We start from the raw sequence: 15,997 nt of genomic DNA on the forward strand, positions 1-15,997 counted from the left end.
CAGCTCTGCCCCTTGTTGTCGTAGATTAGGTGGATTGGCCATGGGAAATGCAGGTAACAGAGAGAGAATAGTGGGGTGGGATGTTCCTTCTATGGTTGGTGTGAACTTAATGGTCCGAATGGCCTGCTTCCACACTGTAGGGATTCAGTGATTCTATGAGTATATTCAATTATTCAGTGGCCTGGTTTCCACTGCTACCTCTGAAAGGGGATTATGAAGAACAATGTTATTTTCTTAGAATCCTTAGAATTTTATGAGAAGAAATTCCTCCTCCTTTCCTTATTAAATGGGAACCGTTTTATCTTTAAAATGTGCCCTGAGTTCCAGATTCTCCAGAACAGGAAGCATTTTTTCACATCTTCCCTTTCAAAATGCACCACCCCCCTTTCAATCATACAATCTAACAAGATCATATATCCTTCTTCTAATCTTACATGAAAATAGACCCAACTTGCTCAATCCTTTCTCAAGAACAACTTTCACCCCAGGGATCAATCCTTTTTGAGCTTTCTCTGAACTGCTTCCAGTTCCAGTCTAAGCTTTGTCACATAAGGAGACCAGAACTGTGCACAATACTACAGGTGAGGCCTCACTGATGCCCTCTGCAATTATACCAAAACTTTTTTATACCTCCCTTGGTGTTGGTGGGTTGGGGCGTTGGGTATGGGCGGTAAGAAAGGCCAATATTTCATTTGGACAGTGTCGAGAAATGAGCAGTCAGTGTTGCTGGGTACCTTCCATGAATCCAGACTGAATTCTGGGGAGGAGGTTTGAGCAAAGTAAAATGCAATTCTTTCCAAATTTCTTCCCAGCTCACTTAGACTGCCATTTCCCTTTTCATCCTTCCCACAGCTTACTTACCTATGCACCTTTGTACTGTTGCCAAATCTGATCGCACAATCATCCCTTTTATCGCGATCATTTAATATGGATTGTAAATAATTGAGACTCAACTGCTGATCCATGTGGCACTCCACTAGTTATCATTTGCCAAACATAATCAACCCATTTATCCAGACACTTTTTCCTTTAGTCAGCTAAAACTTTCCCCCCTCCCCCACCCCCACCACCCAACACCACAAGCTCTTATGCAGTAGTCTTTTATATTGTATCCTATCAATTGCCTTGCTTTTGTTTCTGTAAGCTAATGTTGATACGTGATGGCATTTTGCGTGAATGTAGACTGAGCTCTACACACAGTATCTGTGCAAGGAGGGAAATTGAAGTTCTTACACCCGTGTTGAAGTTGGAGCAACATTTCTCTTGATCTCTGTTTGCTGTGTAGTTCCGCCTGGTGGTGAAGACAGCCCTGAAGCTGCTGCTGGTGTTTGTGGAATATACTGAAACAAATGCACCGCTGCTTATCCAAGCTGTCACTAAAGTGGATCACAAGAGGGGTGAGTGCCATTGTTTTATTTATACTCTATTCCCCCCTCTGCTCAGTTATTTGACATTAAGAATGTACTAATTATTTGCAACAATGTTCTATTCTTTATCCAGTCCCTTCGCTAGAGTGTCCACTGACATGACTCCACTAGCCAATGAATCAAACAACTTGTGTTTGCTCAGCACATTAGTCTACTTAAGCACCACACTGCAGCAGTTCATAGTGTCTATTTAAATGGAATACATTGCCCATTACTAAAATTATAGGTCCTTACGGCATTGCCTTCAGACCTCATTGATGGGGAAGTTACCCAATCATCTCCATTCTGTTCAGAAATAGTGTTGTCACTGCTGACGCTTTCTTTTGTCAAGTACAATTAGGCTCGTATATAATACATTGTCACCCAGGCACAGGATTGTAACAGAGGGGAACAAAGAACTACAGAGGGGATAGTTGACAAATGTATCCGCTGACCCGTTGAAGTTGTCTTTTAATACCTTTTATCTTTCTAAACTAGTTACAAATTCCCATGTTTTAATTGGCAAAGGGCACTGTTTGCTTATCCCGGTGATCTGATTCTCATTCTTACAATATTGAAAGAGGTGGATTAAATTTAGAGACTGGATTCAAGCAGCATTGCCCATGTATTGAAGCCACTATTGCTCCAGACTACTGACAACACCATCTTTTTATAAATGTTATCGAGCCAGACCTTTTTATTCACTCTACAACTAGAGAGACCATGGGAAAACTTACCCAGCACTGACAACTCTTCCCCATGAGTGCTGTGCATTGCCAGATGCTAGGATCTATCCTGTAAGCAGTATGATATTTTTGGTGGGCATCATTGTATTTAAAAAAAGTAAATAATCTGAACAGTTACTCGTGGCTGCTGGATGCAGCAATTGCAAAATTGATTAACCGGTGTTATACTTGTATTAAGATTTTACTATGTTTATCTTTAATAGTTGCCACTCTGGTTGCAAGATATACACATTATATAATGCCAATGCTTGGGATATTATGTTGGTTTAAAGGTGATATGTTGCAAGTTATAGCTGTGATTTCAGTTATAGATCATCTTGCAGTAGAACACTTCGCTTATCGGTCTCTTCAGTTAAGAACCTTTTTTTGTTCAGATTTTTCTCAAAAATCCATGTGGAATCCTCTATGATATGTAGTACTGTGGATTATATACTTATGAAATAACCATTTCACACTCCCCTCCTTTGCCATTTGCTGTTCCAGTCCCTTCACTAATATAGCAAATGGGGAGACATCCTTTTGATATAGCCATACAACTTCTTCAGACCCTCTGACTTCAGGGGAGAGAAAGGAGCTAGTAAAATTTTCCAATGGTCTCATAAGCACATACAGAATGTCAGAGGCAAGATGCAGAACAAAAAAAAATCAACTTTGGAAACTCTTTTTTGTGATTCCTGCAATCACTATGTTAAAGGCTGTTGACTCCAAACAGAAGTGCTTCTTTCTGTATCTGAGAATTTTTGTGTTATCCATCTTGGTCTCACCCCTCCCCGTTTGCCCCTACAACCCTCTGATCTCTGAGTTTCCCGATTCTGCCCTCTTGTCCATCCTTACCCTTTTCACTCCACCTTTGGCAACAGTTACTTCAGCACTGCCATTTTAAAAAAAAAAACTACCTCTTTGACCATGTTTTTCAGTTACTTGACCTGTAAATACTTGGGTGGCTTGGTGCCCCGTTTTGTTCTATGACATTCCTGTGAACCGCTGTGGACATTTTACCACAATAGAGGTGGCAGGTTTTTGTGGTGGCTCCCTGACCAATGTCTGATATCCCGGAGCTTATGGTTCTTAAATTCTCTGGTTTATCCTGGTAGAATTCAGGGCCCAGGGGCCTTAAGTCAGCTTTCTTTACGTGCTGCTATCTAATTAGTGAAGATGTCATAAATCTGAACTTCAGGGATTGCTTGTTTCGGTTGCTTGGGTTATTTGGCAGATGGATCTAAACCTTTGCAACCCGTAATTTACTCCAGGCACCAACACCCAACAGCTGTAGCATTTTTGGGTTACTGGAAGCTTTCAGTGCTCACCCTCTGCCTATCCCATGTCTGTTGCCAACCTGCCAATGGAGAAAGTATGACCTGTGCACAGCATTGTTGTTCCAGTTGGAAGGTGTTTCTTCTTTCATTAACAATGCTTCAGGCACGCAGTGTGCTCTTGTGTATACAGAGACACCAGGGCATTTAAAAAAAGGAGCAGGAGTAGGCCTTTCAGCCCTCCAGCCAGCTCTGCAATTCAACTAGGGGGAGGCAATGGCCTCAGGTTATTATAGCTGGATTGTTAATTCAGAGACCCAGGTAATATTTTGGGGGGCCAGGTGCAAATCCTGCCAAGGCAGATGGTGGAATTTGAATTCAATGATCATGAATACCAGACATCCTCAAGGCTGTCACTTACTTGATTTGTTTCAAGCTGACCACCTTGTTTATTCAATGCACCATTCTAAGTCAAATGTTATAGTATTTACTGGTAAGCAGCTGTGCAACAAGAGCCTACTGCTCCCTACAAATTGATGCACAAGGTCCTTTAGGTTTGTTGCTGTGATCATAAATGACTGCCCACACTTCCTAATAATACAAAATAGCACATGAAGCTCGTAGTATTTGGTTAGGCTCAGTTAGTAGGACATAATCAATTATTTGTTACAGCGCAAAAAGAAGCCATTCAGCCCATCATGCCTATGCCGGTTCTATTCCCTGGTGCCAATCTTGTGCCTTTCCCCATAAGACTGCCAACCCATTCCAGCAGTGCAGTCCATACCCTAACTGCTCACTGTGTGAAAAGTTTTTTGAAGATCACCCATGCGTCCTTTGCACATCACTTCAAACCTACACCCTCTTGTTCTTTTCTTCTCTAACAAGCGGGAACAGCTTCTCCCGATCTACTCCTATCTTGCCTGTTCATGATATTGAAAACCTCTCTGAAATCTCCTCTTAGCCTTCTCATCTCCAGGAAGAACCATCCTAACCTGTTCACTCTGTCCTCATAACTGAAGTTTCCCAGTCCTGGAGCAATTCTTGTAAATCATATCTTCACTTTCTGCAATGCATTCACATCTTTCCTACAATACGGTGCCCTCAACTGTACTCAGTACTACAGCTGAGTATGCATGAGTATCAGCTGAAAACCCCAGAGCTTTGTACATGATGCTTGTTAGACTATAGAGAGACTACCATGTGTACTTTTGAACAGCCCGTTATAGACCATTAAAACCTTGGAATGTGCATTGTAGATTCGCCAGAAAAAAGTAACAATATTTGCCTAATAATGAGTCAAAAACCTGACTGAGTAGCCCCCTTTCCACTTAAGAAGCTAAGAGACAATTTAGTTGGCGTTTAATTATTAAGGATTATTTTAGTGGTGAATGAAAGAGAGATTATTTCTAGTGGCTGCGGAGTTAGAGATAAGGACTCACTAAAATGTTAAGGAGAAAGGTTAGGAGTAATTTTTTTTCTGTGATGATGGAATCCTTTGCCATAGAGGTTAGTTGAGACAAAGAACATTGCATTTTAAGGCAAAATTGGATGATTATTAGAAACTTAGGAAGTTGTAGGGCTATGAGAAACATGTGGGGCATTAGGGCTAGTTTTGTATTGCTATATGAAAGAAGCAAGGAAATGGGTTGAATGGCCTCTTGTGCTTTCACACTCGATTTTGTTCTACTTGAGAATAGCAACCATTCTGCAAATAGTCCCTGATCAAAGAGAGGAAGTGACAGAATGGGTATCCAAGAAACCAGCACAGAATTGTTCTCAGATCTGAAGTAAGGTGTTGAGGTGAGTTTCTGTGACCAGCTGGCCTAAGTATTACAATCTAAACAATCTGCTTTGTTAATGAGAAATAATGATGTTGACAAGGACACGCTTCTTAACTTTCGGTGAAAGTGAATAGGACTTCTTCTTGAAGCACTACATTGTCGTGACGATATTCCCCTGATTATATCAATTCCAAGATTTAGACCTGAATGCACGAGAAAGGATGTCTTCAAGAGCGTTGTCTAACTTGGAAGGAAATCTGAAGGTGATGGCACTCCAATAGGTTTGTTGCTCAGCTTGTGAGGTCTCGGGGCTCAGAGAAGCATGCGAATTTTGTTTATCATAAGAGCTTAAGAAATAGGAACTGAAAGAGTCCACCTGGGCCATCAAGCTATCTCTGTTGTTCAGCAAGGTGGTTGCTGATCTTCTAAGTCAACTCGATACTCTTGTGCTGTCCCCATATGCCAGTGGAATATGAATTTGCATCCAAAGATGCAACTGCATCTCCCATCACCTCAGAAGTGATGACATGGGTCCTGAATAATGCAAACCACAGCACTCGAGCGCCAATAGCGTGCTCACCAGTGCTCAGTTTGGATTCCGCAAAGTTCCAAACCTTCTAATAGCCTTGGTTCCACGTACAGTCAAAACAGCTGAAGTCCAAAGGCAAGATGTGCAAGTCTGCCCTTGACTAGCATTTGACAAACTGCAGCATTGAGAAAACCTAGTAAAATTAAGTCCATGATAATTGGGAAAAACTCCTCATTTAGTTGGACTCCTGCACAAAGGAAGATGGTTGTGCATGTTGGAGGCCAATTATATCAGCCCCAGGTGATCGCTGCTAAAGTTGCATAGGACAGCATCCTCGTCCCACACATCATCATCACGTATGTCAGTGACCTTACTCACTCATGATTGTGCAACATTCAGTTCCATTTCACAACTTGTGTAATGAGACATTCCATGCCACCCCTGCAGTAGGATCTGGACAACATTTGGTGTTGGGCTGATAAGTGACAACTAGCATTCACACTTCCACAATCACCAGGCAATGAGTTTCTCTGACAAGAGTGAATTTAGCTACCACTTGCAGTGGTTAATGAAGACAGTATGCTAACTCATTTGTGAGGGCAATTAGGGATGGGTAACATAGGCCCACCTAAATGAATGGAAAAATGAATGTTTCCACAGATCCACTACCCGATACAAGGGGAATGGGAGGACAAAAGTCGGTCCTAATCTGCATTGTTAGGAAAGATATAAAATCAAGTACATTAATAGCAAGAGACAATGTTAATTATGTTGCTGATCAGATATTTTCAGGTTTCTGTGCTGGTGAAAAATGCTTTGCAGGATGTTTTACCAAGATGAGATAGTGCTTCAAAAGGCTTGATAACTTATGATTCCCATCCATTCACATGGCAAACAGCATATCAGGAACCCCCAAGTCTAACTTCAAGAAAAAAAAACCTTTTGGGAGGCAGTATTTCCCACTGAGCATTTACCTCTAGTTCTGAACTGGAAGAATCTTTTCCACATGTCTGTACATTCCACCCAGTGATCTGTAATTGAATGTTTGAATATATTCTTAATGTAGAGAACCTAAAAATTTGGAACGTCTCCCAGCATCTTTGGTCATAGCGTTCGATGCAGAGAGTCATTTATATCTTCCATAAAAAAAGATTGGGATGAGAATCCTGGATTATGAACGTTTGAAGCCTTCAATACGGGGCTACAACTTGCTCTTTTTAAGACGTCATTTTCTTTCACCTCGAACAGTCATGTGGATTTGAGGTTGCTACAAATTGGCTGAAAGATTGCTGATGACCTAACTATATTCTTTCCGTTGAGCATTAAATGAGTTGGCATTCCACAGATGTGGCTTTCAGCTACAATCATTAGCATTTGCTTTCTGGCCTTTCCAATATTCTCTTTCTCATTTTCCCTTCTGCGCTCTCGCTCCCCCGCAACCTCTCTCTCTCCCTCCTGCTCTCTCCCCCTTCCTCCTCTCCCTCTTGCACTTTCTCTTGATCCCACTCGTTCTCTCTTTCCCTCCAAAAATGCATGCCTGTTTCCTTTGTGTGCGACGCCTGCCAAACCGAAGCTTTTCTAAGATGATGAAATAGGTTTCAATAAATGTGCGGAAGCCAACAGAGCACTTCTACAATTGTGGCTATTTTTGGACGAAATTGGAGAAACTAATGACATTTCTGCAGAATTCTTGACTCTTGTGCAGCAATCCTGCTGACCTCAAAGGCCCAAGAGAGTACATGTTTGTGGCAAACAGACCCCAGTTGTGCAGTACATCTGCAACCATTTGTTAATGACATTGTCTTGTTCCAGTTGACTGGCTGTTCCACACAACTGCAGAAAGTTGCTCTTCAGCAGAGTGTTACCTTCCTGGTGTGGCAACCAAAGGGCTCAGTGGTCGCTGTAAGGGTTCATGCCACCTGGTGCCATATCCACTGACCACGTGTGAATCTGGGAATGAGACTTGGTTCTTCTCAGTGGTGTTAGGTTTGCGCGGATTAAGAATCCACATACAAAAGTGTTTTTAAAAACAATGGCTGTGAATTTCATCAAAACTGAGGATCTTAGACGAACGTAGCTCCGAAGGAAGACATTTGGCCCACTGTTTGTACCAGCTCATAGAAACATCTATTTAAACTCCTCTCTACTTCTTCCTTAATTGCCCTTTTGAAGTATTCATCCATCTCCAGCAGTATATTCAAGAAGCTTAGAACTCACTGAACAAGAAAAATGGTTTTCCTCCCTTTGGGTTCCTTTGACAAAATTATGTCAAAAATCAAAGTTATGACATGATTACCAACCCTCCTGCCCTGGGTAAAAACTGAAAGAACTGCGGGATGCTGTAAATCAGGAACGGAAACAGAAGTTGCTGGAAAAGCTCAGCAGGGCTGGCAGCATCTGTGAAGAAAAAAATCAGTTAACGTTTAGGGTCCAGTGACCCTTCCTTAGCACCCTGGAAATTGTTTCTTCCTATTCACTTAATCAAAATCTTCCAAAGTCTGAATGTCTCTTGTATCTTCCCTTAACTTTCTCTTGTCTCTCCGCACAGAGGGTTAAGGAAATTCTATCAGCTCGTTCTGAGTGAGTGCTGCACTGTCAGATATGTCAACAGCTAGACATGAATATAGAGACACAGAATCTCTCGTGAGAAGCAGGGGTGTTATCCTTGGTGTCCTAGCCAATATGCATTCCTTAGTCAACATTGATCATTATCAAATTGCTGTTTTTAGAAGGTTGCCATGTGCAAATTTGTTGCTACAATTCCTACATTGCAACTGTGACTTAACCTGTAAAAAAGTATTACATTGACTGTGAAGCGCTGTGGTTCACATCCGATGGTTCTAAACAAAGTACATAAATACATGGCGTTTTACTTTCCTGTCTAATTTTCTCTCACTCATTCCCTTTAACCCTCTTGTTTCCCCTCGACACTTGATAAGAAAAATAAAAGTTGGGTTCTGCTGAGGGCTATGTAAAAGACATGCTTTCAAAGCTTTTCATCTTGCGCTCATCACGACAGAACCTCAAAATACCAAGTTCAAGGGGAGCGACAATCTCTATTATGTGAGAAGAGGATACTGATTGTTTGGGAAATGGACACTGGTAGAGGCAGTGCTTGAGTTCCAAGGCCGAAATCCCCAGAAATAATGGCTCTATAATGTTTCTATACCACAGCATTTTGTGATATTCTGTAAAAAGTAGCCCTTGTGATATTAATCACAAGGCAAGTTAAACAACATGTGTTCCCAATGCGGTCAGTTCACTGCTTGATTGTGGTTATTTTATCTTAGCCTGCCATCACACAGAGGATAGATGCTTCTATTGTCAGGCAAGGGAAAACAGGAAACCCAACTGCCCTGATCCTGCCTTGTCCTCACTTCTAAACAATTAGTTCCAGAGTGCCCTTGGAATCAGCTGCTCACTTGGTGTTGAAGTTGAGGATGAGAGATCTGGAGGAAATAGGAAAGAAAGTGAAGTAATTGAATGCAAGTGCTTCAAGAGTAAAACCAGACCTGACTGTGGCCTTGTATGAGCACATGAGGGCCAGTAGCTAACAATACACTGAAACGCAAACTGAGGGAAATGGTGAGCAAACTACAAGGCAATGAGAAACCCTTGATTAAATTGTTTCCAAGGCAGTTTCCTATAGTAACGAACTAGGAAAAAGAAGTTGAAATAAAAAGAATGATTGTACTTCTCCTAGTAAAGAATATAGATAAACCCTACTCTTTCAGGACTATTTCCAATTATAAAGTACGTAAATTCCACATCTTTTTATTATTGTATTTTTGATTGTGGACCAAAATTATTAAAGAAATGTTTTCAAAAACCAAGGTTTGTACAAGAGATGTTGCACTTTTTTACAATGAGTGTTGGTAACTTGCTTTTAAGCGTCTGCTTGAACAAATGCATGAAAACAGTGAGGGATGTTTAGTCACAGACAAGGTGGAGCTAAAGGGTCGGTATGAATGGAAATTAGGCCAGCAACAAGCAGCTGATTGGCCTATGGAATGGTGATCAACTGTCTGACAAAGACCTTCTGCCCGCCAACAACCATGTGGTTGGCTCCAGTAGCTGAACAGCTTGTGGGTGTGAACGATTGGTTAGAAGCTATCAGACTTCCAAAAAGGAAGGAAGGAAGGTGTCCTTTTTCACTGCAATTAAACAAAGACCACCTCCCGAGTGAAGAAAGCCAATTTATTTCCACCCCCTCTCCCCCAAAATTGGTTGCTGTACATTGTAGCTCTTAACCAATAGGTCAGAGACTTTACAAATGTGAATCAGTCACTGAATCTCCTACAAAACAAATGAAAATACCTGGAGGAAGAAAACTGAGGCACAAGTTTTGACCAGGAAAAGGGTCACCTTAGTAAATCCTCTCAACGTGGAACATTGAACTGCCTTCCAGCCTTTCCTTCTACCCATGACACCCATTTTTCTTTGGGTCGGCCTGTATCTGTAGGGTGGTGTTTATAATGCAGTTACAGTTTTAGTGAGAGTGCTGTATGTCAGTGGTTCATATTGTTTACTTGTAGCTAGAATCTATTTATTTGTAATAAATTGTAGTGATGGTTAAGTGCGGAAACTTGGTCTATGCTTTCTGTCAATCTGCGTTCAAAAAGACAGGTAAATTTTGGAGTTTTATGTGCACTCAAAACATTTTTAACTATTGTGATGACCCCAGGATTAGTGGGGCCTGATTTCCACTGCACTACCCCAGTGAAACATGAGACGTATGGTCTGTAACCTTAGACCTACGCACTGGCACTAGGCCACTGAGGCTGAAGATATTGTGTTTCTGCAAGTCTCCAACCGTCCGGTCATGACATGACATTCCATCTTGCTGCCTGGAGCTACCGGGGCTGTCTGGTGGAAGGCCTCCCTCTTACTAAAGGGGATGTTGCGTGGAGCGTGTTGCATGCTGCAGTCCTTTGCAATGGGAGGTTCAGGTTACTTGTGTTTACCACAGGCCATGAGAGGCATAGCCCTTGTTTCACTTTTTAAGGGGGCTGCTGCTCGAGATTTCTTTGCTCATCTGGCCCATGTTCCAGATCTTTGGTCTACCCAGTGTGGAAGGGTTGAATGGATTGGAGGACCTTCTTGTGGACCTGCTCCAGAGCCTGGGCTAAGTAGCCAGTAACAGGCCTGTGTAATGGAGGGGTTCAGTAGATACAACTGTCAGCCTCCTGTCTGTGATTGCATCTGTACGCAGGAGTCCTTGCAGAGACACCAAAGGTGGTCTGTCAACATCTTGTACAACCTCAACATGACATCCCAACATCTATGCTCAATGGCCCTGGCAATGAAGGCAAGCATGCTAAACACCTTCTTAACCACCCTATCTACCTATAAAAGCAAATTCCAAAGAACTATGTATCTGAACTCTTAGATCTTTCTGTTCGCAACTCTACCCAGGGCCCTTCCATTAACTGTACAACTCCTGCCCTGTTTGTTTACCAAAATGCATTACCTCACATTTATCCAAATTAAATTCCATCTGCCACTCGCTTAGTAATCTTAAATTACCTTCTTCGCTGTTGACCATGCCACCAATTTTGAGTGTCATCCGTAAACTTATTAACCATGCCTCCTAAATTCTCATCCAAATCATTTATATAAATGACAAACAAAAGTGGACCCAGCGCTGATACCAGCAGAACACCGCTGGTCACAGGCCTCCAGTCCGAAAAACAACCCTCCACCACCACCACCCTCTGCCTACTACCGTCAAGCCAATTTTATATTCAGTTGGCAAGCTCTCCCTGAATCCCACGTCATCTAACTTTACTAATTAGTCTACCATGCAGAGCCTTGTCAAAGGCTATACTAAAGTCCGTGTAGGCAACGTCTACCGCTCTGCCCTCATCAATCTTTTTGGTTACATTCTCAAAAAAACTTGCTCAAGTTTAAGACCCAATTTCCCACGTACTAAACCATGCTGACTATCCCTAATCAGCCCTTGCCTCTCCAAATGCATGTCAATCCTATCTCTCAGAATCCCCGCTAACAACTTAGCCACCACTGACGTCAGACTCTCTCGGGTCTATATTCCCCAGGCTTTTCTTTACAGCCTTCCTTAAATAAAGACACAATATTACTCACCCTCCAATCCTCCGGCATCTCACCCATGGCTGTAGATGATACAAATATCTCAACAGGGGCCCCCTAGTTTTTGCCCAACTTTCCACAAATGTTCTGGACAGATCTGCTCACCCTGCCATAGGTAGGATATTATTAAATTGGAGAGGGTTCAGGAAGATTTACCAGGATGTTGCCGGGAATAGAGTGTTAAAGGTATAGGATAGGCTGGAACTTTTTTCACTAGAGTGGAGGAGGTTGTGGGGTGACCTTATGGAGGTTTATTAAAATCCATGAGGGGCATAGGTAAGGTGAATAGGAAAGGTCTTTCACTCGGGTGGGGCAGTTCAAAACTAGGGGACACATTTTTATGGTGAGAGGAGAAACATTTAAAAGGGACCTAAGGGGCAATGTTTTCATGCAGAGGGTGGTTCATATGTGGAATGAACTGCCAGAGGAAATGGTTGATGCAGGTACAGTTACAACAATTAAAAGGAATTTGGAGAGGTGCAAGAATAGGAACATTTTAGAGGGATAAGGGCCAAACACAGTCAAAAGGGCCTAGTTCAATTTGGGAAACTTGATTGGCATGGACTAATTTGTTAGAAGGGTCTGTTTCTGTGCTGTACGACTCCAAGACTCTGACCGTATATGTTCTGTCAAACAATGGCATTTTAAATCTAATTTTGCTTTGAGCATTTGATTTTTGTTATTAGTTTCACGTATAAGTGTAATTGTCTGTTAATTTGGCTTAATATAAGTTTGCCTGTCAATCAAGAGTATAAAGGCTGCAGGGTCACTGTCATCGGTAGTTGAGAGGCAGATGTTTGTAATACAGACCTCCTGTAAATAAGCTATCAAGAAAAGTCTTTGCATCTGGTTTGTACAAATTCATGGAGCAGGGTCTCCAGCTTAGGTGGCATTCTGGAAGCAGATATAGGGTTAACATGTTGTTTGTAATCTTTCTGTTCAGGTGCACGAGCATGGTCAAACATTATGGAAATACTGGACGAAAAAGATGGGATTGACACAGAGCTTCTCGTTTATGCAATGACTTTAATAAATAAGGTTTGTGCAGTATTTATTTGAATTTTGTGAGCCGGTTGTCCAGTGATGTCATGAATGGTCTGCTACCAAGTGACAAGCTGACAGTCGATGATAATTTCTAACGAGATGCATTCCTGTACTTCTTCGCTGTCTGCTTAATTGTGCTGAGTTTCGAAGGAGCCCTGCATTTGGGTTAATGGAGGTCCTGTTGTAATTACGTTTGACAGAATTTGGAAATTCTCATTCTTGGTTTTCATCATCATCTTGGCAGTTTATTCTAAAACCCTTAGAACCTCAACGATTTACGTCTGTGCACCTCAGCCGGGTGAATGTGCACCAATTCTGAAAGGGTAATCGGAGCAATTAGTGATTTGATCCTATTTTCAATAAAATTGAAAGATATTTTCTTCTATCTAGCAATAAAGGTGATTGGGTTATAACATTAGGAAACCCACTTAATGCTCCTCTCCATTCTCTCTTAATTTTTTAACTGAATGTTGATAAAGTTACAGCTATTATCCAAAAATATAATTTTAAAATTCAAAGGTATTCCCTTTTAAACAGGATCAGAGATGATTGACCTTGGCACCACCCAGTAGTGTGATGTAAATGGGTGCCTAAGATGCCCCTCAATTCTTTTCGAATCTTGGGCTTGTTGAGGTGGATGGAGGAGAATTGGAAGGTACTGAGTGAGAGGCAGAGATAATGACAGTGGTTAAAGAAATTTACTACGAACATTACCTAGAGTGGAGATGATTCTCTAAGAGCTTCGAAAGAGACTTGGGAATAGCTTGTTTGCCTATGGGCAGCTAGAATGTGATGTACTGTTCAGTGAGAGTGAATTGGACAATAAATGCTGTAACACCCATATCCCAATGGTTGAATGAAAAATTAAAAATGAACAAAACTCCCGAAATAGTAATAGGAATGAAGGAACTGAGAGTCTGTAATAGTTTGGTAGTAGAGAACTTCGTGTAATGTGGAAAATGACTTTTATCAATGCTTTTGTCTTGCATTCATCACCAATGCAAAGGGGATTTTGACCTGTATAGACAGTGTGTGCTATTTGATTGGCAAGAGGCCTCTAACTCATAGAGGCTTTGCCATGGAGATTGTTCCAGTTACATGATGACTGACAGTTAACTGTCATTTTTGTTTAAATTTAAACCAGACAAGTTGACTAAGTAGTCAAGGCATTACTCTGAGGAATCAGACCGAATGCCTATTTAGTGAAGTTTAAAGAGTCTCGATGTGTATATGTTTACTTTCTGTCTGTTTGCCAGCTAATCAGTTATTTCCCATATAAGCTGATCTCCTTTCCATTGGTATTGTTGCAAAATATCCTGATGAGTGCAATTTAAAAAAGCTTTGACAAATTTGTCTTTTTTCAGCAAGGTTGAAATTGAGAAGCTCATAACTTGTAACATCTTCTCCACGTCAATGAAGGACAAAACTATGTAATATCATACCACTTGCAAATAAAATTGTCATGGGTGAGGTTAATATATTAAAGTATTAAGCAGCTTAAGCAATTGAATCATTTCTGTTGGATTTTGCAGTTTGCTGATATCAAGCCTGGCAGCTGGTACATTTGTGCTTTAAACTTTAATTATCCATTGGCTTGAATATTAAATATTATCTGTGGCTACTTGATTATATTCCAAAGGGTATTTCTATAATGCTTCTAGTAAGTGCAACTGGCATAACCTCATAAATACCCTGTACCATTATGCTGTTCTTGTTCTGTGCATATTGCAGTGCTGATTTTATCATTTTATTATTCTATGATATAGATGATACTTGCCTGTCTACTAAAATTATAAGAATCATTCAGGAATAAACCTGACTTTTCCCTGCGTCCAACCAACTACTTAAATTAAATTGGTTAAATATATGTTGTAGCTTTGGAGTTTGTTTTCAGATTTACGCACCTTTCCCTGCAGGTTTAAAAGTAAGTTTTGTAGAAGTTTATTGAAGCTAAAGCTATGTGGTTGGGAGCATGTATGTGAACGCAGCCCATTTGACCCTACTCCACTATTCAATCTGATCTTTGGCTTTTTCTTCCTATATTCCTTGATTCTCTGAGACGACAACTGTATCTAACCCTCAGATACATTCGGGTGCATTTGCATCCCTTAAGCAGAAAATTTCAAAGAGTTATGACCTTTTGAGTAAAGGCATTTCTCCTCACGTCAGACCAGCCACTTAGTGTGCATCCTTGTCCTAGATTCTTCAATGGGAACCAACATTTCAGTATTTGCTTTGTTAAGCTCATTGGTAATCTTGGATCGTCAATGAGATCACATGTCATTCTTGTAGAGGAAACGTTGTTCGAATTTACTCAGCCTCTCACCTTAAAACAACGCTTTCATCCTAGGAACCAATCTGGTGAGTTTTTGCAGTGCTACCTTTAATGCAAGCATATCTTTCCTTAAACACCGGAGATCTAAAGTACACACCGTATTTCAGCGGCCCGCCAAACCCCTATACAAATATAGCAAATACCTTCACTTTTGCCTTGCAATAAAAGCCAGGATACTATTTGGCCATTCTATTTGTTTATGGTGTCTGAGCTAACTTTTTGCGTCAACCCGGATTCCACCGGACATTTACAAGTTTCACATCTTCGGGAAAGTATTATGCTTTTCCACTCTTATGCTCAAAGTGGATAACCTTGCAGGTCTCCACATTGATACTGTATATGCCATTTCATTGTCCACTCACTCAATTTGCCTGTATCTCTCTGCAGCCTCTTTGTGTCCTCCTCACAGCTTACATTCTTCCCACCTTTGTATCATTTGCGAACTAATACACCGTGCTCTGTCTTATTGAAACTCAGGCGCAGCAATAGGCCATTCGTCCCTTGAGCCTACTCTGCCATTCTAGATCTCAATCCATAATCTGTCTCAATCCTCTTTTTTCCCTGCTATTCCCTACTACTAGGTATCATTAGTATGATATTGATAATAGTTTATTGAACTTTGTCTTGTACATATGGAATGACTGCAGCCCTCTCGACAGAGAATTCCAAAATGTTTATTATTGCTAATTATAAATCGGTAACCTTCGATAGCCACAATAATCTTCAATAACTTGAAAGTGCCTCATTCATCCCTACTATCCATTTCCGGTCTATTGACCAATCCTCCATCCATGC

General features: G+C 41.1%; 1 protein-coding gene across 5 annotated transcripts in view; it reads left to right on the top strand.

Annotated features, from left to right (window-relative positions):
• fhod3b (formin homology 2 domain containing 3b) overlaps positions 1 to 15,997 on the top strand; it is a 607,059-nt gene that overhangs the window by 422,778 nt on the left and 168,284 nt on the right. For all 5 annotated transcript variants that reach the window (XM_048611383.1, XM_048611368.1, XM_048611373.1 and 2 more), the window contains exons 8-9: positions 1,286 to 1,397; positions 12,767 to 12,861. In XM_048611383.1, the coding sequence (XP_048467340.1) occupies positions 1,286 to 1,397; positions 12,767 to 12,861 (207 nt within the window). The remainder of the gene's footprint in view (positions 1 to 1,285; positions 1,398 to 12,766; positions 12,862 to 15,997) is intronic.

This window comes from Rhincodon typus, chromosome 2 (assembly GCF_021869965.1).
Source record: "Rhincodon typus isolate 14 chromosome 2, sRhiTyp1.1, whole genome shotgun sequence".
Classification (NCBI taxonomy): Eukaryota; Metazoa; Chordata; class Chondrichthyes; order Orectolobiformes; family Rhincodontidae; genus Rhincodon; species Rhincodon typus.